Source organism: Elgaria multicarinata, chromosome 3 (assembly GCF_023053635.1).
Source record: "Elgaria multicarinata webbii isolate HBS135686 ecotype San Diego chromosome 3, rElgMul1.1.pri, whole genome shotgun sequence".
Classification (NCBI taxonomy): domain Eukaryota; kingdom Metazoa; phylum Chordata; class Lepidosauria; order Squamata; family Anguidae; genus Elgaria; species Elgaria multicarinata.
Genome location: NC_086173.1, coordinates 63,128,875 through 63,150,551, shown reverse-complemented (window position 1 = coordinate 63,150,551; position 21,677 = coordinate 63,128,875). Strand labels below are relative to the sequence as shown.

Sequence of the window (21,677 nt, the reverse complement as noted above, 5' to 3'; positions counted from 1 at the left end):
CTGAACTGATGCTTTGGGCCCATATAATAGTCTAAATGCATGTGAAACTAGCACCAAAGCAAAGCAGATTCCAAGCGTGTTTAGTGCTTGAATGGGAGATTGCCTGCAGCCCCATCTATCCTGATCTGAGCTTTCTGAATGAAGATGGATGTATAAGTATAATAACCTGATCAATCTGAGCAGCATTCATGTGAAGTAGAGCATTTACTGCGGGCCTGATTTGAAGTAGAAGATCAATTTATTTAATTTACGGACCAGGTTGCATATATCTGTTTGAAACCTACCTACACATGACCATATCACATGTAAGAGCTCTGAGGTGGTCACATAAACTCTGGAAACCTTGAACAATAATATGTCTGTATTTTCATATGCACTGTTACATGTTTGTGGAGATGAAAGTTTTCATGCATGCAAACTTTGTTGATTTCTGCATGGAATAATCCAAATACCTATTGTCTAGTCAATATGGTCCATGTGGCCCTCCAGAGGCCATCTTGCCACAGGGACTGTCCATAGGGACGTGTAATTTAACCCAGTTGCAGTCTGTGTGAGTGCACCTCACTTGATTTATGAGCATGATCAAAACGTCACATGGAATTATGCAAACTGTCTTGCAGCAGGTCTGAGCTAGCTCATTCTCACAGTTCCATTGAAATGTTGCTACCCTCCTACCTAAAGACATCCCAAACAGATCTTTGAACCTAGGAGACATTTGGGTGTTCCTTTATTTTTCCTTTTCATTTCCTTTTTCAGATTTCTTATTCTCAGGCTGGTTTTTCTCCCCTCTTTCTCTCTTTTCAGATATTAATGAATGTTTGACCCCCAACCGTTGTGACAAAAGTGCTAATTGCACCAACTTCATGGGGAGCTACAGTTGTCAATGTCAAGAAACGCATTTCCCTTATACAGATGGTGTCCATGGGGGTGAAAATACAACAAAATGCAAAGGTAAATTTTGTTGGAGGAGGCTGGGATAGGGGGATGTGAGTGGGGGCAGGAAGCAGCATTCTGTGTTTAGGATCCTGACACTGCAGCAGACCATGCTATGTAATAAATGTAGATTTGTTGCCTAAAATGCTGTATGTGCATACATGTGCGTATGCATGTGTATAGTTATCCAATCTGAAAAAAGGTACCTACATATATTTGCTGTGCTTGCTTTAATATCGCACTGCTATTTGCTTCTTAAACGTTATAGTTAAAGTTAAATCCACAGGAGCGGAAAAGAGCAGAAAAGGTTCTATCGATTGCCTCAATAATCCAAAAGCTCGTACCTTGCCTAGCTTGTTTCAGTGGCTCCCTGCATGCAAAGACAATTTGATTCCAGATGTGTTAACAGTGATCATTTTCTGCTCAGACTACATCTAACTAGGCTACCCAGGTGCATTATTTTCTTGCAACCTCAATTGATGGCTCATCTCCACAGGGAGGGCTAGTTTTCACTCCCCTGGAACTCTGGTTTGACAGCTTCCTCGAGCTGAGTGATTGACAACAATTAGCCACCCTCTGCTCTCCATTTCTGGCCCTTTCAGACTGTGCATTGTTTCCCAGTGCCTGTCGTCCAGTTGGCCTTCGGCCTGCACTGGTCTCTGTTGGGTCACATGGAGGAAAGTGCAGGACCTGTATGATCATGGCTGGACTTCATTGATGGGAGGTGTCTCTCAGTGGGAAGATGCTTTTTGCCAATACATTCCCCACAATCCCTGTTGTATGTGGCAGCATGAAATTAGGAACTCAGCAAGCCACCGTGTGGCTGAACCCATTAGTTTATTATTGCCCCATTCCCAGGCCATCCTAGTGTTTACGACTATTTGATCCTGTCCCCAACCCTCAATAATTTAAAAACTTTGGACTAAGAGCCAAACCACTTCATAGCTGTGGTCAGCATATGAACTCTTATGAAAACATAGCATGCACAAGTGGCTGTGAATTCTTATAGTCTAAATTTGTGCAGTTGTATATCATTAGAATATATTGTATACCTTTTTCAAATAGTCTTTGTTCAAGGAGTTTTGGCCAGCATGCATCAGCCACTCCCTGTTTTACTCTCACTGAACCCTGTGAAGCACGTTAGAATGAGAGTGATTGATCAAAAGTCATCCAGTAAGCTTCATGGCTGAGTAGAGATTTGAAGCTGGTTCTCATAGGAAGCTGCCTTATACCATCTAGTTGGTCCATCTAGCTCAGCCTCCCCACAACCTGGTGACTTAAAGATGTTTTGGACCACAACTCCTAGGATTCCTAACCATTGGCCATGCTGGCTGGCAGGGCGGCCCTCCCATGGACCAGGGTTGGGTGCCTGTATCAGGCAGTAGAGTGGGAGGAGTGGGGAATTGTGCCATTTCTCCCCGCCACTTCCAGTGGGTACTTGGGAGAGGGGCATCCCATCAGCCATGGGATTGCCAGAGTGGCTGGTGGAGCTCACTGGAGTAGCTGCCTTTCCTCTTTTTCTCTCATCATTTGCCCCACCGTACTTTTGCAGTTGCCACTGCTACTGTATCACCTCTATGCAGAGCCATTCACCTGGAACAAGAGGGAGAGCTCCAGAGCTGTGGCCCTCTCCATAGAGCTCTGTCCCTGCTTGGTTTGGCAGGCCTTTCTTTCTTTCTGTCTGTCTGTCTGTCTGTTTTAAAACTGGATTTTCCTGCTTACCTTGGGAGTGCTTCCTTTCTTGAGAGGCCCATTCCAATAATATCCTTTCTCTTGTCTTTTCTGTGTGTTCCATGTGTTGGAAATGTGCTTCTTTCAACTCAGCTACTTTCAAAAGGAAAAGAAAAGGGGATAGAGAGAGTTTAGTGTTACGTGCAAAATGATGCTTAGTGTGGATGGCTCGGAAGGCATGTCAATTATGTATTGATATTTCATGATTTGATGTGCAAAGTGTTTTATATTTGTCGTCACAACAACACTGTGGAAGTGGTCACTGTTATTTTAATTTTACAGAATAGGAATTGGGATTGCGAGAGAACATCAATCTACTAGGTCTGGTGAGGGACTTCTTGAACTTAGGTCTCCCATATTTGAATGCAGCCTTCTAGTTGGTCCACAATAGATCATATCTGTGCCATGTTTGGTTCAGCCATAATAAACTATTGCTACTTGGACATGAGTTGTTGGAGCCATTAGGGACCACTCAATGATCAATGTAATGTGCTCTGGCTCTCATAGAGACAAGCAGAATACAAAGAGACTTTGGAAAGGAATGAAAAGCAATACTTTCTAATAACTTCTCTGTTTCTCTCCCCAGCACTGAATTGTCCAGTGCCTTCAAGTGTTGACTGTTCAGATGGACAGGTGAGTCCCAATCATTGAACCTTGAACATCAAGACCAAATTGACTTCATGGGAGCAATAGGGCTATTTTATTTATTTATTTATTTATTTATTACATTTTTATACCGCCCAATAGCCGAAGCTCTCTGGGCGGTTCACAAAAATTAAAACCACAGTAAAACACCCAACAGGTTAAAACACAATTACGAAATACAGTATAAAAAGCGCAACCAGGATAAAACCACACAGCAAAGTTGATATAAGATTAAAATACAGAGTTAAAACAGTAAAATTTAAATTTAAGTTAAAATTAAGTGTTAAAATACTGAGTGAATAAAAAGGTCTTCAGCTGGCGACGAAAGCAGTACAGTGTAGGCGCCAGGCGGACCTCTCTGGGGAGCTCGTTCCACAACCGGGGTGCCGCAGCGGAGAAAGCCCTCCTCCTAGTAGCCACCTGCCTCACTGCCTTTGGCAGGGGCTCACGGAGAAGGGCCCCTGTAGATGATCTTAAGGTCCGGGTAGGTACATATAGGAGGAGGCGTTCCTTCAGATAACCTGGCCCCAAACCATTTAGGGCTTTAAATGTCAATACCAGCACTTTGAATTGGGCCCGGACCTGGACTGGCAGCCAATGAAGCTGGAAAAGGACTGGCGTGATGTGATCTCGTCGGCCAGTCCCTGTTAATAACCTTGCTGCCCTGTTTTGCACCAGTTGAAGCTTCCGGACCGTTTTCAAAGGCAGCCCCACGTATAACGCATTGCAGTAATCCAAGCGAGAGGTTATCAGAGCATGGATAACTGTAGCTAGGCTATGGGAGCAATAGGGCTGACTGAGGCTGACTGAGAGGCCAAAGGTTGTGGCCACCACCATTCTGCTGATGGAAAAGCTTGTCCCTTGCGTGCCAAAGGGCCTCTGGTAGACCCATGAAAAGCTTAGTGGAGGTAGATATACCACCAGTAGTGTTCCTGCCAGGGTATTGGAAGCATGTCAGAGATGGGCTTGGATCTTCAGGATCCAAAGACCCCACGTTTCCCTGACACGCCCATGAATAGGACCTGAAACTATGCCAGCCCTGGTGCTGGTTAATTGATTTCCTTTCCACTATGATTATTTGGGAGTGGGGAAAGCAGAACATTGGCCTGAGGAAAAAAGGTGCCTCCCTCACACTCTGGCTACAGAGAACCAACAGGGCTATGGATGTGGTGGATGCTCCACCACAGGTAAGAACATAAGAAGAGCCCTGCCGGATAGGGCCAAGGGTTCATCTCGTCCCGCACTCTGTTCACACAGTGGCAAAGAGCTGTTGACCCACAAGCAGGACATAGGTGCAACAGCACCCTCCTGCCCATGTCCCCCAGCAGCTGGTGTATATAGGCTTACTGCATTCATCTAGATCTTCCTCCAGCCCCTGGGTACTTCAGGTTGCTCTTCCCATTAGTTTTCTGCTAACTTGGTCAATTGGCCATTCTATCCAGGGATGCATATGTTTGGCTCTTTAAACGATAAAATAAATCAAAGTTCTACTTCAAGGAAAGCTGAATTATATGACCTTTGTGAATTATACGAATTGTGAAAATGGGATTGCCTTTTCCCATACAGTCCGCCCCGCACACTCAGGTCCTCTGGGAAGGGTTTACTCTAGTCAGCCACAACTAAGCTGGCAACTGTTACCCAGAAGACCTTTTCTTCTGCTGCCCCTAGACTGTGGAATGGGCTGCTGGAGGAGATTCGTCAGCTTAATGCTCTCTCTGAGTTTAAGACAGCCGAGAAGACTAGTCTCTTCCCGCAGGCCTACCCAGATAAATTTTAAACCTAAGAATTTTAAGATGTTGTGATTGTTATTTTAATATTGTATTGGTTTTATATGCTCTTTTAACTAATTTTATGTATTATATTTTATTTGGTGTTGTTCCCTGCCTCGATCCAGAGGGAGAGGCGGGTAATAAATAAATAAATAAATAAATAAATAAATTATTGTTGTTATTATTATTAATTGCTTAATTGGCATGGGAAGGGGAAGGTTCGAAAAGCTTTTCATGGCACTGTAGGCACTCACATACACCCAACCACTGGAAATCCTGCTCTTCTGGTACAGTAGTTCCTAGAATTCTTCCAAAAAGTTGCCTCCATACATGTAGATATTTTTGCTTTGCAGCCTAAAAGGCAAGAAACTTGCTCTTTAAAAAAAAGAGCCGGGAGGTGGGGGGAGACAGCCCTGATTCTTAAGATACTAAATGCTCTGCCCAATGCAATGTCTGCACTTGCTCTGTGCACTTGTAGAATATATACAGCCCTGTTTATTTATCAATTAAAACAGAGAAAAGCCATCAGTGACAAAGGGGAGTTTAGTCCTTTAAAAATAAGAGTGTGTAGAATTTGTACCCCTGAAATTTCCCACTGAAAGATAATTCACCCTGCTATGCCCTGGGAACCACCTATTCTCTCCATCCAAAGGCTTTCTGCTTCTGAAGCCTTTCTTAAGTGTCACAGTTAATCTCTGTGTTATATAGCAACAGAATCAAAATATCCAAAATGTTTGCTTTCCTGAAAACAAGCTTTCAAAACCTTGGCTTACTGAAACTAGGAATGTTTAAATTATTCCTGGGAAAGACAGGAGTTGTTTTGATTTTCACTATTAAAGTACATCAAGACAAAATGTTGGCCGTCACCTCGTGCCCACTTGTCTTAAACGGGTCTTATATGCACATAACTGTGTACTGGATGACAGCCATTCGTTTTATTTCAAATTCCACTCTCTACATTTCTCATGGCCCCTTTCCTGTTGCACGGAAACTCAGTTGCTCAGCTCATGGCTCTGGCCCTTCACAGCTTTCCTTTCATTGCTAACAGCTGCTGGGGGAGGGGGGATTCAAATCAGGACCACAGTGGGAGAAAAGGCTTAAAGCTCCTCTTCCCTGCGCCATTATCCCGATCTAGCTTAGGGTTCCCAGCACTGGCTATTATTGTTTTTTAATTAAATACCCCAGGGCTAAAGGGGTGGATAGCCACACATCTAGCTTGGACCTTTGGCTTTTAAACGGGCGCAGCAATTGGGTCCCCTCTTCTCATCCTGGTTCCCTCCATCTCCACCAAATGGAACTTTGGAGGGATTGTTTTGCAGGCACTCCTCTGCAAGTTTAAGACACAACTGGGAAGTCTCTGCAATGTAACACTTGGAAAAAAGAAGCTGATGGACCCAAAGGAACATTTGCAGGTATGTTTCAAGTTTGTTTCACACCTGCATTTATTTCAAAAATCAGAGTTGCAAGAGTTAAAAGAATGTGTTGCTCATGAAAAGTGTGTGGGGACAGAGGCCAGAAGGTGGTGCTCTCTAGCCATGCATGCCCCCCCCTCACTTTAAGATAAATGGTATTTAAAGTGACCCTTCCTTAATCCCTAGTTTCCCCTTAATGCTTTCTGTCAGTCCTCTTCAGAAACAGTTCTTCATTTGCATCCCCAACTCTCAGAGCCAAACTACACATTCTTGATAGCTCTGCTGGGCAAGCATGTGTGGCCCCGATTTGGATTAGGACTGTGGCACTCTGGGAGGGAGGGTAAAATCTCCAACCCTTTTCATCCTTGAATTCCACTCACACCACAAGGAGTGAAGGTTAGAAAAGAAAAAAACGCCTCCATGTATTCCAGTGAAGATGCGTTGTTGTTGTTGTTCTTAACAACCCCAACCCCACTCTTGGCGCTGCAGAAGTCTGTGGAGATTTAGGATAAAAATAGGATGGGGGAACTTAAATCTCCTGTCCCAGAAGGCCACAGTCCCAATTTGAATTGGTGCCACACATGGTTACAATGAGGTGAATAACGTGAGGAACGTGTAGCCTGACCCTCAGAGCCCCTGCAATGTGTCCAAACCCACAGAACTCTCCAGCCTCTCTTTATCACTCAGCACCAACAATATTGGCAAGATCCACTCAGTTTACAGGGCTGAATTAGACTAATTCCAGCTGTCTTAACTTCTATTAGTAGTAGTTTATTAGGGTCAAAAAAACAAGCAAAGTAAAATAGCCCTGTGAATACAATGATATAGAAGTGATAAGAGTTAATTAAAAAATAAAAATTTTAAAAAGTAGATTTGGCAAAGATAGAAACTACAGTTAAAAATAATTCAGTACCAGAAAGATATTGCTGTTCACAAAAAGGTAAACAAAATAAAACACTTATATGAATTCCTTATGAATGATAAGAGAGAGTATACATAGTTATTTCAGTCAACCTTAGGGTGGGTTCATAACGAGAAGCCATCATGGGGGAATTTCTCCATGAGGCTTCTTGTTATGGCAGTGGCCGCCATTTTGAATATTTGGGACACAGAGTGGCTTCTCATTATGTGCAAACCCTGTGAGCAGGAGTTGTTGGGGTGGTTGGTAAGACCCTCACAATCCTAAAACAGGATCAGCAACCCACCCTTGCTGTATTCACACATAATGGCTTGGATTGTCAACGTGGTGCCCTAAACTGCTGCAATCCACCATGGCTAATAAGCCACAGTGGGCTGCAGTGACGGTGCAGACCAGGTCATAATCTAAGATGAGTTCTAAAGAGCAAATAATCAAGTGGGTCAATCCACAAAATACGTAAATAATACAAATGCTTATCGGAAAGGAGGAGGTGCAAGCAAGGCATAAGGTTGTAGCAGCATGCAAGCTTTCTATTTATACATAACTAACTCCTCTGTAAAGCAAAGTGTTTCTGTTTCTTCAGACAGAGTTGCATTCATAGATCTTTTAAAATTCAAATACAAAATATATTGCAGCCTATTGTAATGACACAAAACCAAAAGTGCTTATAACCCAGATGATTTTCATGTTCCTGGAAATGTAACATGCACTTCTTGTTACAGATGCAAGAACAATGCGAGCCTTGTCAGCATCTGTTAATATTTTACAACTGATAATTTGTGTAATGTTTTAGGGCAGAGTTCTAATGAAGCTTATAAGTTAATAAATCTGACTGAATTCAGTGGGTTGTACTTCCAAGTGATTGTGATTTGGATCAGGGTGTTACCCTACCAAGCAAAGCATTTCTTAATGCTCTCCTCCTTCCCTCCTTTATGCTGCATGGTTTTCCCTGTAATCAGGAAAGTTGAAGGGATTTTCTTTAAAAGTTGGGGGGGGGGCGGGGAGATATAATTCAACAGAAAATCCTGATGTAGGTATGAACATACAAACTACTACCAGTCTTTGCTGTATGGTATCAGATGCACAAGGAGCAACGTACTACTGAAATGCACACTCCCTGCATTCACATGTGCTACTCTCTGTTCTGATGACAGCTGACCAATCAGGATTGGTGTTTCTTATGTCGTTCCCCCTTCCGCTTGCCCACCCAATGTATGTCTGAAAGTCAGGTCTTCCCTTCAGCACCAGTGACATTGCTTCTTCAATCTTAGAAACTGATGGATCTACTGGATGATGTAGTGTGTCAAGTGAATTCTGAGAGCAAGAGCAAGGAGCAAAAGCTCCGCATAGCCACTGAGATTATGGCAGTGGTGGAATCCTTCCTCAGGGATCTGGCACTTGTCCTACCAAATAGCATCAACAGCTTCGGGTCCAGCAAAAGCACAGGTTAGTATGCGGAATGACTGGAGGGGATCTGAGGCTTCCCTGCTGGCAAAAGTCAGGCCTCTCCTCCTATCCCCATTGGAGATGCACCTACTATGTCCCACATAGCATAGGAGTGAGGAGCCTCTTGCAGGCCAAGAGCTGAGTTCAGTTTCTGACAAGCTCGGGGTGGGGTGGGGTGGGGGGCATTCCAGTGGTCAGTGGGGGCAAAATAAAAAGGATGAGGCCAACACACACACACACACAAAAACATACTTTAGCTTAAAGCTCTTACTGCCAGTAACTATGCATTAGGAGAGACATTTCAACATTTTAAAATGTGGTGGGGTTGGTGGTGGGCCGGTGGGGGTACAAGCAAAAGCTTATTTATTTATTTATTTATTTATTACATTTCTATACCGCCCAATAGCTGAAGCTCTCTGGGCGGTTCACAAAAATTAAAACCATTCAAAGTATAAAACAACAGTATAAAACCATAATATAAAATACAATATAAAAAACACAACCAGGATGAAAACAGCAGCAGTGCAGAAATACATATTTAAAATAGAGATTTAAAACAGCCAAGTTAAAAATTAATTTATAGACTGTTAAAATACTGAGAGAATAAGAAGGTCTTCACCTGGCGTCTAAAAGGATATAGTGTATGTGCCTGGCGAACCTCCTTAGGGAGCTCATTCCACAGCCGGGGTGCCACAGCAGAAAAGCTGGAAAGCCACCAAATGGTTGGTGGTCACAGGCAACGGTGTGCGGCCTTCTGGGGAACCCTGGAGCACCATATGTGGCCCATGGGCCTGAAGATCCCCCACCCCTACCATAGCACATTCAGAGAAGGGGGTGGGGAGGGAGGCTGGCACTGGAATATTGGGACCCCTCTATCGAGATCTGCCCCACTGTTCACAGGATCTCTCTCAACTTTAAGTGGCATAGGTGGGCTATTTTAAAGAAAGGGGTGCTTGTTCCAGGGATGCTGCCTCACCCCAGCTGTTCTTTTCTGCTAGCTGTCAACACTGGCCCAGGTTTTGTTTTGATTTTTCTTTCATTCCAGAGCTGGCCATAGAGAGAAGGACCAAGGGGAGCCAGAACCCAGCCCGGCTGTCGCATGAGGAAACACAGATGGTGCTAGACTGGAAAGCGGCAAGCGGAGAAGGAGAAGGTAGAGAGTCCCCCTTGCACAGCAAATGCAGTTGCCGCCCACACAGTGCAGGGCCTTGTACTGCTAGGAAAGGCTGGGAAGGGGCAACTTGCCTTGGGACACAGCTTCAGGACCAGGCTTGGTAGGTGTGGAGAAACCAGGGAATGGGTAGGTGGATCCCCTCATGTCAAGCTTGGTGGTGAGAGTGAGGAAAGCTTGGGATCAGATCCCTCTAAAGCAGGTGGGAAGCTAAAGTACTTGGGGGCTTTTTCGTTGAGGGGGAAAAGACAACTAAGTGGAGAGATATGTTAAGAGTTATTTTTTAAGAAAAAATAATGGGTTATGAAAAGAAGGAAGGAAGGAAGGGGTATCCAATGGATTTAATTGGCAGAATATTCAGGACTGGCAAAAGGTAGTGTGCTTTTAATTTAATGTATGGAACTCCTTGCCACAAGGGGTGGGGGTGGCCACAGCTTAGAAGCCATTTAAAAGGGATATGACAAGTATGTGGAGGATGGTTCCATCCATGGCTGTGATCTACGATAGCTAAATGGTTTAGACGCAGCATACCTCTGTATGCCAAGCGGTGGGATCAAAGAATAGGAGAGGACTGTTTCTATCATGCTCTACTTATGGGCTTTCCAGAGACACCTGACTGAGAACAGAGTGGGGCATTGGATGGTCTGATCCAGAAGGACAGTTCTTATGTGGTTAATAGACAACAGAGGGAGCTTTTCATGCATTAATGTATTTCTTAAGGCTAGACAACACCTGCAGCACCATAAGGTGGTAGAATGGACCATATTATGAGACTATGGGTGGGGGTGTCTTCTTTTCTAAATGTCCTCATAATCAAATATTACCTGTAATTTTTTTAAAAGCAAGAATATAAGGATGGAGGCTGTAAGCCAGCCCACTCCCTGCTGTAATTATTTGTTTTCTGTTTTCAAGAGTGTAGGATTTTTCCTATTAAAAATGTGATTGATTTCCCTCCACCTGCGGCATAACGTGGTATAGTCCTCTCTGTCATTTCAAGATTCTGTCACCTCATTCTGCTGCACTAGGCCTTCACGTTCTATCATACCAGCAGCTCTTGAGTCTTCAATTCTGAGGGAGCCATTTTTTCTTTGTTTTCAGCCTTCAGCCTGATTGGCCTGCTCTCATACCGCAGCCTAGGACTCATCCTGACTGAGGCTGATGTTAAAGGGAAAGAATGGGAGGAAGTTGGAAAGTCACCAGAATGGGCAGAGGTGCCAGGCAAGCGCAACTACAAGGTGCTGACCAGGGTGACATCTGCTTTTGTAAACCACAACGAAACCACGTCTTTGAACATCCCTGTCACTTTCAACTTCCGTCACGAAGAACTAGTGAGTAGCTGATCCTCCACTTCCCTCCCCAATACTCTGAGTGTGCAATCTCCCTACTCCTTCCTCACCCTTTTATATGAGGCAGTGGGCATGCTGGACAGAAGGTAGATCCTTCTTGGTCCTCTTGGTGGGCCCACTTGACCAGATGCTGACATCTCACTGATCCACTGCTAAGTTCAACCTGTTCACGTTCTATGGACGCACAGAGGCCAGCTTTTGATGTTTTTCAAGTCACCGAGTGTGAACCCTGCTCCCCTCCTCTTGACCTTCAGGTACCTCAAGTCTTTCATCTAAGTTTCTTCTTTTCCCCTCCCAGGACTCAAAGCCTGACCAGAAGGTGATTTGTGCCTTCTGGGAGCCGGTCAACGGCAGTGGGCGCTGGTCCGACCGAGGCTGCAGACGCCTGAATGCCAGCAATGCCACCCACACACACTGCCAGTGCAGCCACATGACCAGTTTTGCTGTGCTCATGGCCTTCTACGATGTGGAGGTGAGCTCCAGAGGGCCGGGGGGAAACCGCTCTCTTCTCCTCAAGCACCGATTGGAGGAAAAGGAGGAGACACAACTATGATTCAAGGGCTTGTTGTAAGCTGGAAAGACAGAGCGCGCGTGTCAGTGTTGACCCACTTGGAATGGGTTCAGGCATTACAAGGAAGCGACACGAATGGCTACGTGACGAACCTGGCAGCCAATATTTGTGCCCCTCATGTAACAGCGGAGCAGGAAGTATGCACATCTCTTTCCACGGTCCGGTGCGTGTGTTCTGCACAGAGGAGACACAGGACTTCCTCTTTTAGGGTGTTACGCTACAAGTGTGGAAAGAGTTGCATGCGTCACTTGTGTATGAATGTAGTGTTTGAAGCAACGCTGAAGGAGCTCACTCTGCACGGTTTCCTCTTTGAGCGTTGTGCGTAGCAGAGAACACGGGCTGTTTCACACAGGTCCAGTGGAGGTCGGGCTCCTGCTAGGGTCCATTGAGGAGTAGGAAGCCATCCATCCACTGGAGGAACTGCTATCTTTGCATAGGTTTGGGTGCATGTTCAGGCAGCATGGAGCAAGGGGGCATGATGGCAGTGGCATTTTTGAAGGGGAGGTGGCGGGGGCCACTTGGCTCAGCCAGCGCTGCTTCTGCAGCCGGCACCTCTCCCTGCCTGCCTGCCTGCCCACCCTCCCACGCTCAAGTCCAGACTTCCTCAACCCTGGTGTGCGCCAGATGTTTTGGACTACAACTCCCAGCATTCCTGACCATTGGCCATGCTAGCTGGGACTGAAGGGGTTGTAGTACAAAACATTTGGAGGGCACCAAGTTGGGGAAGACTTCTCCAGTCTACTTGTTCTCTCACTTGCTTGCCAGCTTGCAACCTCGTGTGGAGCCTGATCCTTCCGGGCAGGAACAGGTGAGCGCAGGAGACCCAAGAGAGGCCTGCAGGAGGAAGCCAAGGTGGCAGCCGGGCACAGAGAGTGAGGAGCGGAAGACTCGCTGGACCTGACTTTGTCTCAGCTCACTTGGCTGGCTAGTCAAGAGACAAAAGAAGCCTATTAGGAAAGTGCCTACAGTGCCCTGGTGTCCAAGGACCCACACAAACAGCCCCTGGACCTGCTCTTGAATGGTACTGAAATGCCATCCTGGGGAGAAAGCATGGAGGCAAGATCAGGGCCAAGGGTAGGAGTTAGACTTTGGTGAGGGTACTTGTTGGAGCCTGGTTTTAATCTGTCATTGGTGTTTAGTAAGGAGGTTGCACAATCAAAGCCAGTTGCACAAAGAGCAGGGGATGCTTCTTCCTCCTCAGGCTAGAGATCAGAGTGGGGCTTTCTGCAGAACCACACTTTAAGCCTACTCCTGCACCCTCCTCCCATCAAAGTTTCCAGGAACAGAAACCAGCCATCCCTGCTGCCCTTCACCGTGAGATCAAACAGTTGTCTCCTAGTGGTCGGGAACTGGAATTACAGCATTCCACTTCCGCTCTTTATTATCTGAGTTTTCTGTCAGGAGATACTTTTCTGGCTAGATCTGCCAACCAGCTGGTTATGGCCAACTTTCTGCTAAGACCTGGCTGGTATTGCACAGCCGTAACCTTTAACTGTTTGTCATTCCGGCAGGACCGAGCCTTGACGATCATCACCAAGGTTGGGCTGGTTGTGTCTCTGATCTGCCTGTTCTTCTCCATCCTCACCTTCCTGTTTTGTCGAGCCATCCGAGGCATCCGCACCACTATCCACCTCCACCTTTGCCTGGCACTCTTTGCTGGCCACGTCACCTTCCTGATGGGCGCCGGAAACACCAGCAACACGGTAACTTGCTGGGGTTGGGATGGACCACTAGTAGGCACTCGGGGGAGGCAGCAAGAGGTATTCTGAGGGAAACAGTTGGATGAGAAGCCCAGGGCCCTCCTGTAGCATTCCTGGTAATGGGTTTCGCTCCCAGCTTATGATTGAGGGCATAGGGCCTGGCGGGCTCTTGCTGCCACTAATGAGCATCCCTTGAGTTCAGTCCCAGCTGGCAGCGTTGCACAGACCTGTCCTGCTTCCTTCAAGGTGGGAGTATGTAGCTAAACAGATGAGACCGAGGAGCTGGTGGCTGCTGCGGGATGTAGGAATTAGCAACGCAATGTTTACAAGTAGCTTTGGGCATTATGACAATGCAGTGAGAATGGGATGCTGTTCCTGTTCCTTCACGTTTCCATATTTTGCATTTTCCTCTGCGTGGAAGATGTCCTGATTTGGAACAGAAGATGGAGATGTGGAGGAACACACCACCCATTACTTTTACCTCATGGTAATGTCCAAAACCCCTCACAGTCACGGGCTGGATTTTGAAACCTCTGTCAGAACTGCAGCGACTTTTGCTAGAAAGGCAGTTTGCTCTGCAATGTCAGATTGTGGCACCCATTTCACTGGAGGCAAGTGAAGAGTAGGTTGTTACTATGCCAAGATAGCAGATCTCAAATATGGGCCACCTCACAGAGCAGAGACTGTAGCCCTGCTGCTTCTCAGGGGTAGGAGGGACTTCACCACCCCCAAAGTTCAACCTTTGTGCCACTAGACTTCAGCAAGCCGCTCTTTCACAACCTCCTCTTGGTCCTGTCCCCCTCCCAGGTAGCATGTGCCGTCGTGGCTGGACTGCTGCATTACTTCTTCTTGTCCGTCTTCTGCTGGATGATGCTGGAAGGTGTGGAACTCTACTTGATGGTGGTTCAGGTCTTCAAAACACACAGCCTCAGGCACTGGCACATCTTCCTTGTGGGCTATGGACTACCGGCCATTGTGGTGGGCATCTCAGCCGCCATAAATAGCAAGGGCTATGGCAGCAAAAAGTGAGTCTTGGGGTTTGGGTGTGCACCTACGTGGGCTAGAGAATACTTGTGCGTCAAAACCCAAGCAACAAGATGTGGAATGAAAATGGGAACAGTTATGTAGCACATTAGTACTTACTAATAAATGCTTGTGCCATGTTCTTGGGAGTGCAAGGCTGGATTGGGAAGGCTCAAGGCACGTGCCCCTCCCATTCTAAAGAACCAGGCAGGCAGTGACCCAGCCAGTCTGTACGTAACTACCATTCTGGCATGGTTGGCAGTGAGCACCCTGACTTTGTGAGTTCGCCTGTGTATGATGGTGCATTTCTAAGGCGGCAGGAGACCAGATCTAACTTGCATGGAAGAGAAGCAGTAGAGTACCTGCCAAAGATTCACCCTTGTCCTTTCCCCACAGCTGCTGGCTTTCAAAGGATCGTGGGTTCCTATGGAGCTTCTTGGCACCTGTCTCCTTCATCATTGTGGTAATGCCTATCTCATACTCAAACCATCCCTTTATTCTTCTGCTCTCTCTGCTGAGTGCCACTCTAAAACCTTCCGCTGCGTTTACTCTACATTTATTAGTATTTATTTATTTATTACATTTATATCCCGCCTTTTCCCCCCCAAGGAACCCAAGGCAGCGTACATAATCCTCCTCCTCTCCATTTTATCCTCACAACAACAATCCTGTGAGGTGGGTTGGGCGGAGAGTCTGTGACTGCCCCAGTCACCCAGTGGGTTTCCATGGCCGAGTGGGGACTAGAACCTGGATCTCCTGACTCCCAGTCCAAAACTTTGGCCACTACACCACATTGGCTGTACATTCAGTACCAAACTTCCATCCAATCCACCCTTTGTGAAGGTGTAAACAGATGAGTGGTGCAGCAGTCTGTCTACTGCCGAGTCTGTTCATCCCTCTGTTAGCTCTGATGTTCATTCATCCCTGTTAGCTCTCCTACCCTTTCCTTACAGAGGCTTCAACGCTACCATCTTATGTGCCTCATGTCCAGTTAATGCCTCCCACATTATGGCTATTTGGGAAAGACTCCAGCCCGTGTACAACCGGGGCTTATTTCACCCAGCAGAATGCCCCTGATTCTTGTCTACAAAATTACCACTTTCCAAGCCCAAATACCAACTTCAAACTCGAATGAAAATGTTTACAAATATTTCTAGATTTGTTGGGCAGCATTTTGCCTGCAAGGTCAGTTTGGTGATAAACGGACCTCATCACTCACGCAAGTAGCCCATCTATTCCATACATGACTTTTGCTTTATAGAGGTGAACATTTTTCCTACACCTTATTTGCTGAAACATTTATCGACCACCTTTTGGGTCCCCAATTTTTTTAAAAAAAAAAATCCTGTGGCATGTACATTTGATCACTATACAGCTCTTATCTCAGAACCTTACTAACACCCATGTCCCATCTTTTCTGCTCAGGTCAACGCCATTGTCTTTGTGATTACTGTCTGGAGGCTTTCTGAGAAGTTTTCTGACATCAATCCTGACATGAGTAAATTGAAGAAGCAGAGGTAAGCAGCCTCAGTGGTACCCTGGGGTCTAAGAAGTCAGGAATTAATAACTCCCAAAAGACTAGAGTAGCCTCTCCGATGTAGGAACAGCACTATGGTAAAGTTTCTTAGTTCAATTGATGGAAAGAATGATTATTCCAAAGACCCCCATCTCAGAGGAAAAATGGGACTGTGCGTCATAGCAGAGCATGTTCCAAGTCTAGTCCTCACTGTCCCTGTAAAGTTGAGCATTACAGCAGCCAATGCAAGTTGTGTCCCAATTCTCTTTCCCTGCAGGGTGCTCACTATCACAGCCATTGCGCAGCTCTGTATTTTGGGTACCACCTGGGTCTTCGGTTTGTTTCAGTTCTCTGAACACACCCTGGTCATGTCCTACCTCTTCACCATCTCCAACAGCCTGCAGGGGCTCTTCATCTTCCTCCTGCATTGTGTGCTCAAGAAACAGGTACCTGCAGCAAAAAGAATGGGGGGCATCTCTAGACTGCAATCCTCTGCACACTTACCTGGAAATAACCCCCATTAAATACATTGGGATTGCTTTCTGAATAAAGAAACATAGGGTTGCTTTATACAAGGGGTGGGCAACCTCAGGAGGCCCAGGGGCCACCTTCATCCCCCACCCCACCTCCAGTGCAGCAAAAATGTTTTTAAAAAAGCATCTGGCGTGCCTATGGAGCACCAAAGGGGTCAAATTCAGCTTGTTTGCATTAAAAGGATAAAAAAGAGGTCAAAATGGCCACTTTGGATGCCTTTAATTAATTTTTTCAATTTTGTGGGGCAGCAGGGGATGTGTATTACCTACCCTAGCTCTACATGTTTTGGCATTTAGCAATATTGGGTCCGGAACCTGAAACCCAAAAGGCAATACCTATAAATGTCTGGCTATGGAACGTTTTTTGTGCAGAAATCTGAGCATCCTAAAGATAACTATATACAAAATATGCATGTCTTTTGTGTCTAGGTGCGTGATGACTACTATCGCTGGTTCTGCAAGGGCAAGCTTGACAAGAACCATAGTAGTGACAAGTATACAGACTTCAGTTCCACCGCAGGTTCCAACACATTACGGGTAAGACAAAATAATGGAAGGTCTGGCATTTCCCCCTCCTTGTCAGGACTTCTCCACAGATCATCACTCTCCCTTGTTGAACTTAAGAGCTGCCCTGCAGTCTTGCAACACTGCCTGGGCTGCGAGTTTGGGTTGCTCTTCACAATCCTCCTTAAAAAAATCCAGGAGTTAAACTTGCACCTGGATGAAAGTTGTTTTTTTCTTGAAGCGGAACAAAACTCTCTTGTCAGTCTCTATTGAATCAGAACAGAAGTAGAAAAATATGTGTCATGGTAGCTGTTCAGAATGATTCAACTAAACAACAGAATTTCTAATATGGTACATCGCTGCCTCCACCAGAATGAGCACATACAATATAGCTGGGGTAATTTGTGTCATTTGGCTTTGTACAGGCTTCTACACTCTTTCTCTCTTCAAGGGCAAGGCCTGGGAAGCCCTAGGCAGGGATTGGACAGGAGGCCTGCATCTCCTCTGTGATAGGGGCTTGGCCAATATACAAGTTACAACACTGAAGGGATACGCATGTAATACATATATGTGGTTATACAATAATAGAGCACAGGTGACGTAAAACGTACGAGGCGTTTATAGAATGGTATTTACCTGTACATTATAATGAGAACATATGTGTAAACATGAAATGCACTGTGCATTTAAAAATGTAAAATGAAATAGGTGTATATTTGAATTAGGTATTAATCTGTGAACCCAATATTAGAGCAGGAAATAAGTTTATAGAAACACAGGAAAAACAAGAGGCTCATTCAAATGAATAGGTGTGAACACAAATCTTGATGGGGGAGGATGTGACAAACTAAAGGTATAACCCTAATGGAGGAAGGAAAGGGCACCACTGCTGTGCCGTGCAGAGTGACTCCCCAGTGTTGTAGTTCTCAGCCAGTCTCTGTTGATGGCAGGCGTGTTTGTGCATCTGTCCTTCAGGGTCCCAGGCAAAGTAGAGGACAGCGTAGCTCACTAGGCAAATGATCTTTATAAACAATATGCCTAGTTTTACATTTTCTCATGTGAACTGGAACTGAACCAGTTGTCTGTGTGTGCCAAACCAGTTACTGCGTTCTTATTGACCTGAACCAGCACAACTCGTTACAGGTGAACCTGAACCAAAGTATGTAATGATTTGACTCCTTGTAAATAGCCCCACACACTTTCCATTATTTGTTTTAAAGCTGCACATTAAAGAGCCTTGTATAGTCTCAAAAAGAACTATCACTAAGCTCCATCAAAGAAAGATTTACAAACCAACCGACACCACTGGTTGTCTTCTCTAAAGGGCTGAAGAAATATGGGACAGAGGAAATGTACTGGGTATACAGTGTCCTGATAGAGGTAAGGAGCTATTCAACTACTCAACTTGCATTCTTTTTTTCTTATAGGCAAACAAGTCTTTTAAAAAATCTGAAATATAGCAGCCCTTTGCAGAAGTAAGTTCCAGAAGTGCTACCTTGCACATGACAAAACACTTCCTGTTATTCTGGCGGCCTTCTCTAGAAGAGGTACCTGCTGATACACGCCTACTGCAACAAGGACAACAGACCTTCCAGAACCTGTGTAGAGACCTACCTAGCAGGTTCAAGTACTGGACCAATGTTGCTAAGCAGATGTTGGCACAGTCTCTTCAGCAAGGGGCCTCTTTCCCCTTCATGCTAAGGTTCTTTCTCAAAGAGATGGAGTAAGTCTATAAAGAGGTACTTGCACTCATGACACTTTGGACATTGGTTGGCCCTAGCAGAGTGTATGCTGCCATGGGCCTAGCTGTTTGCGCATCAGTAGGTGATCATCAGAAATCTAAGTGAACCTTGGTGAAGACCTCCTTTCCATCCATTCCATGCTCTTTTATGTACTGATCTGCTTGTTGATAGCCAGTTTGCTAGCTGCAGCAGGAAGTGTTGAGAACTGTTCAGTCAGCGTCTAGCCTGCTTGTACTTGCTCTGAGCCATGAGCCTAGGCTAGACTGTAGAAAAAACCAGTCCAGCTAGAGCTCTGGAAAAGGTACTCTGTGCAAAGCCTGCCCAGGAGCTGGAATATGGGGCTCAAGGCTTTGACACAGAACTTCACTTAACTATTCTGCTTGTGCCTACCTGTCCTACTTGACTTCCTTTGTACAAAGGTTAACAAAAAGTTGAGGTCTAATATTCAGTGAGATAAACATTGGTCTAGAGTCTATACTAATTTAGGCTGCAATGATTGAATATAAAAATTTACTTAGAGATCTGGAAAACTAGCATGCCACAGCCAAGGCGAAACGAAAACCTTTCTTCTAGCCATCTAGTTTTCTAGGTACATGGATTTATTTTCTATAGAGAAATATTCAAGCAGGCTTCAGTTACAGTCTGTATCATACAGGTTTACCACCAGGATTCAGACAGACAGCAGAGTAGCCCTAGGTAAGCTACAAAGCAATATTGCTGCCTAAGTCTTGTTTGCATTGCCCAGAGGTTTTGTGGTTCTGCTTTTCATATACCAAGGAAACTGGAGTGTTCTCAGAATTCAATTTCAATTCAGGAAGGGGATCCAGCACTGTGACATCTCATGGTTGGTTCGTACTTGATAGAGCTAATTTGTGTAGGAGCACAAAATTACACGAATGCTGTATCAGTTGTGTAGAGAGCCTAGCTGAATTATGCATATCGTTTCTCTGAACTACTCAGAAATGGTAACCTGAAGCTTTTCTGGTCACCACTTCCAGTAATTTAAAGAGCACATGCCTAACATACAAGTGTGTTCTTCAGCCTGACAAAAGCACTTTTGCTAGGTACCCATTCCTGAGCTGAAAAAATATCAACTGCCTCTCCAGTTGCCTTGGACAAGGGAATAATCCAAACCACAGACCAACAGCACAAGTAGCATCATGTCAGTCATATGATAAGCACCCTACTGCTATTCCAGAAAAAGGTTCCATATTTCTTTGCCTTGGTGGGTTTCTTTAGTTCTACCCCCAGGAGTTCTGTCTAGTGGCAGCAAGATACAAGGGGAAAGATACAGTACGCCACAAGCAGTGTAATTTGTCAAGAAGCAGGGAGCCTCTTACACGAAGACAAAATGATAGCAGCACTTATAGAATAGCAGGAATAAGAGAGAATGTTTTGAACAGTTACTGAAGTTATTGAACAGATTCATAGTGGCACTTGACATCAAATACTGAAACTTTATAGTTTCCTATTTAGACTAATTTATTTAAAATTGTTACCAGTTTTGCCAAATTCTTCCTGTTTTTGAGCCAAAAAGCTTGGCTATGTATACTGCAATTCCGGATGCACTTTACTCCTAGAATTCTCGCACTAGGTAACTCATGCAGTCAACACACAAATCTTGAGATTAATGTTTTTGAAACGATTAAATGCTAGCTGAGGGGAGAGAAGTAGTTGTATAGCAACATTTAACTTTGTGTTCCAAAATCTGACCCCATCCACCAAATATGTTTCTCCTAGCCTTCAAACCTAGTCTTGCAGACACTTGAGTTTTGTATTTCAGCCTGTGAATTTGCACTTGGAGCAGGGGAAATAATGGATTCAACATATATAAAATGATATCCCTGGTGCTGTATAACTTCTCATACTATCTTGCCATGAATTTGCCACCCAAGAGCGCCTTTGGGTAAACAGATATGGAGTTTAGCCAGGCATCTTTGCACAAAAAAGCCTTTGTTCTCCTTGAACTACCCACGCCTTATTTGAAGCACTTGTGTCTCAACCACTTTTCCTAACATGTACATTTAATTAAAACGGTATTTTGGGATCCCGAGTTACACTGTCTTTCAAAACAAGTGGAATGCGGGGGGCGGATGGATGACGACGACACGGATGTCAATACTGAGGGAAGAAACTCTGAGCCAGTCATTTAAGTACCGTTCAACATCCTACCATCCAGGGTTTCTTAGCAAAACAAAGGAGATGGCCTCTGACCCCTGACTTATATTTGATTTGTGATGGTTCAGAAGGCAACATATTCTGAGAATAAATAGAGTACATGGGGACTGAAGCTGGGACATGGATATCAAAGAGTTCATATCCTGTTTTCTCTCTCCCCTTTCTCAAAACAGCAAAAAATACAGCCGCCTAGAGTTCCCTATTCATATCTTATGTGAAAGATACTGCAATGTCAAATTTAAGAAGAAAACTTTGCTCAAAGGCACAACTAAAGTGAAAAGGAAGAGTTCTGCTAAAGGATGATGTAGGATATGGGGCATTAGGGACCAATGAAGGGAAATGAGGGCAGTCTAATGAAAGCCACATATGTGCCTGATGTAGAGCAGCACAGGTGGTGCAAGTAGGCAAAAGTAATGAACAGAGTGGAAGATGTAGGCAAAAATGGAGGCCAGCAAGAAAGAGTGTGTGTGTGTGTGTATATCTATCTATCTATCTATGAAAACTTGAATCTTCAACAAGATTTCAGTACCAACAACCG

The 21,677-nt window shown here is 45.0% G+C and overlaps 1 protein-coding gene across 2 annotated transcripts in view; it reads left to right on the top strand.

Moving 5' to 3' along the window:
* Positions 1-21,003, top strand: part of ADGRE5 (adhesion G protein-coupled receptor E5) — a 45,046-nt gene extending 24,043 nt beyond the window's left edge. For both annotated transcript variants that reach the window (XM_063120493.1, XM_063120492.1), the window contains 14 exons: positions 805-951; positions 3,251-3,297; positions 6,398-6,490; positions 8,681-8,855; positions 9,901-10,008; positions 11,125-11,354; positions 11,671-11,844; positions 13,455-13,646; positions 14,451-14,668; positions 15,063-15,129; positions 16,092-16,183; positions 16,460-16,628; positions 17,145-17,252; positions 18,647-21,003. In XM_063120493.1, the coding sequence (XP_062976563.1) occupies positions 805-951; positions 3,251-3,297; positions 6,398-6,490; positions 8,681-8,855; positions 9,901-10,008; positions 11,125-11,354; positions 11,671-11,844; positions 13,455-13,646; positions 14,451-14,668; positions 15,063-15,129; positions 16,092-16,183; positions 16,460-16,628; positions 17,145-17,252; positions 18,647-18,679 (1,853 nt within the window). In that variant the 3' untranslated portion in view covers positions 18,680-21,003. The remainder of the gene's footprint in view (positions 1-804; positions 952-3,250; positions 3,298-6,397; positions 6,491-8,680; positions 8,856-9,900; positions 10,009-11,124; positions 11,355-11,670; positions 11,845-13,454; positions 13,647-14,450; positions 14,669-15,062; positions 15,130-16,091; positions 16,184-16,459; positions 16,629-17,144; positions 17,253-18,646) is intronic.
* The last annotated feature ends 674 nt before the right edge of the window (positions 21,004-21,677 follow it).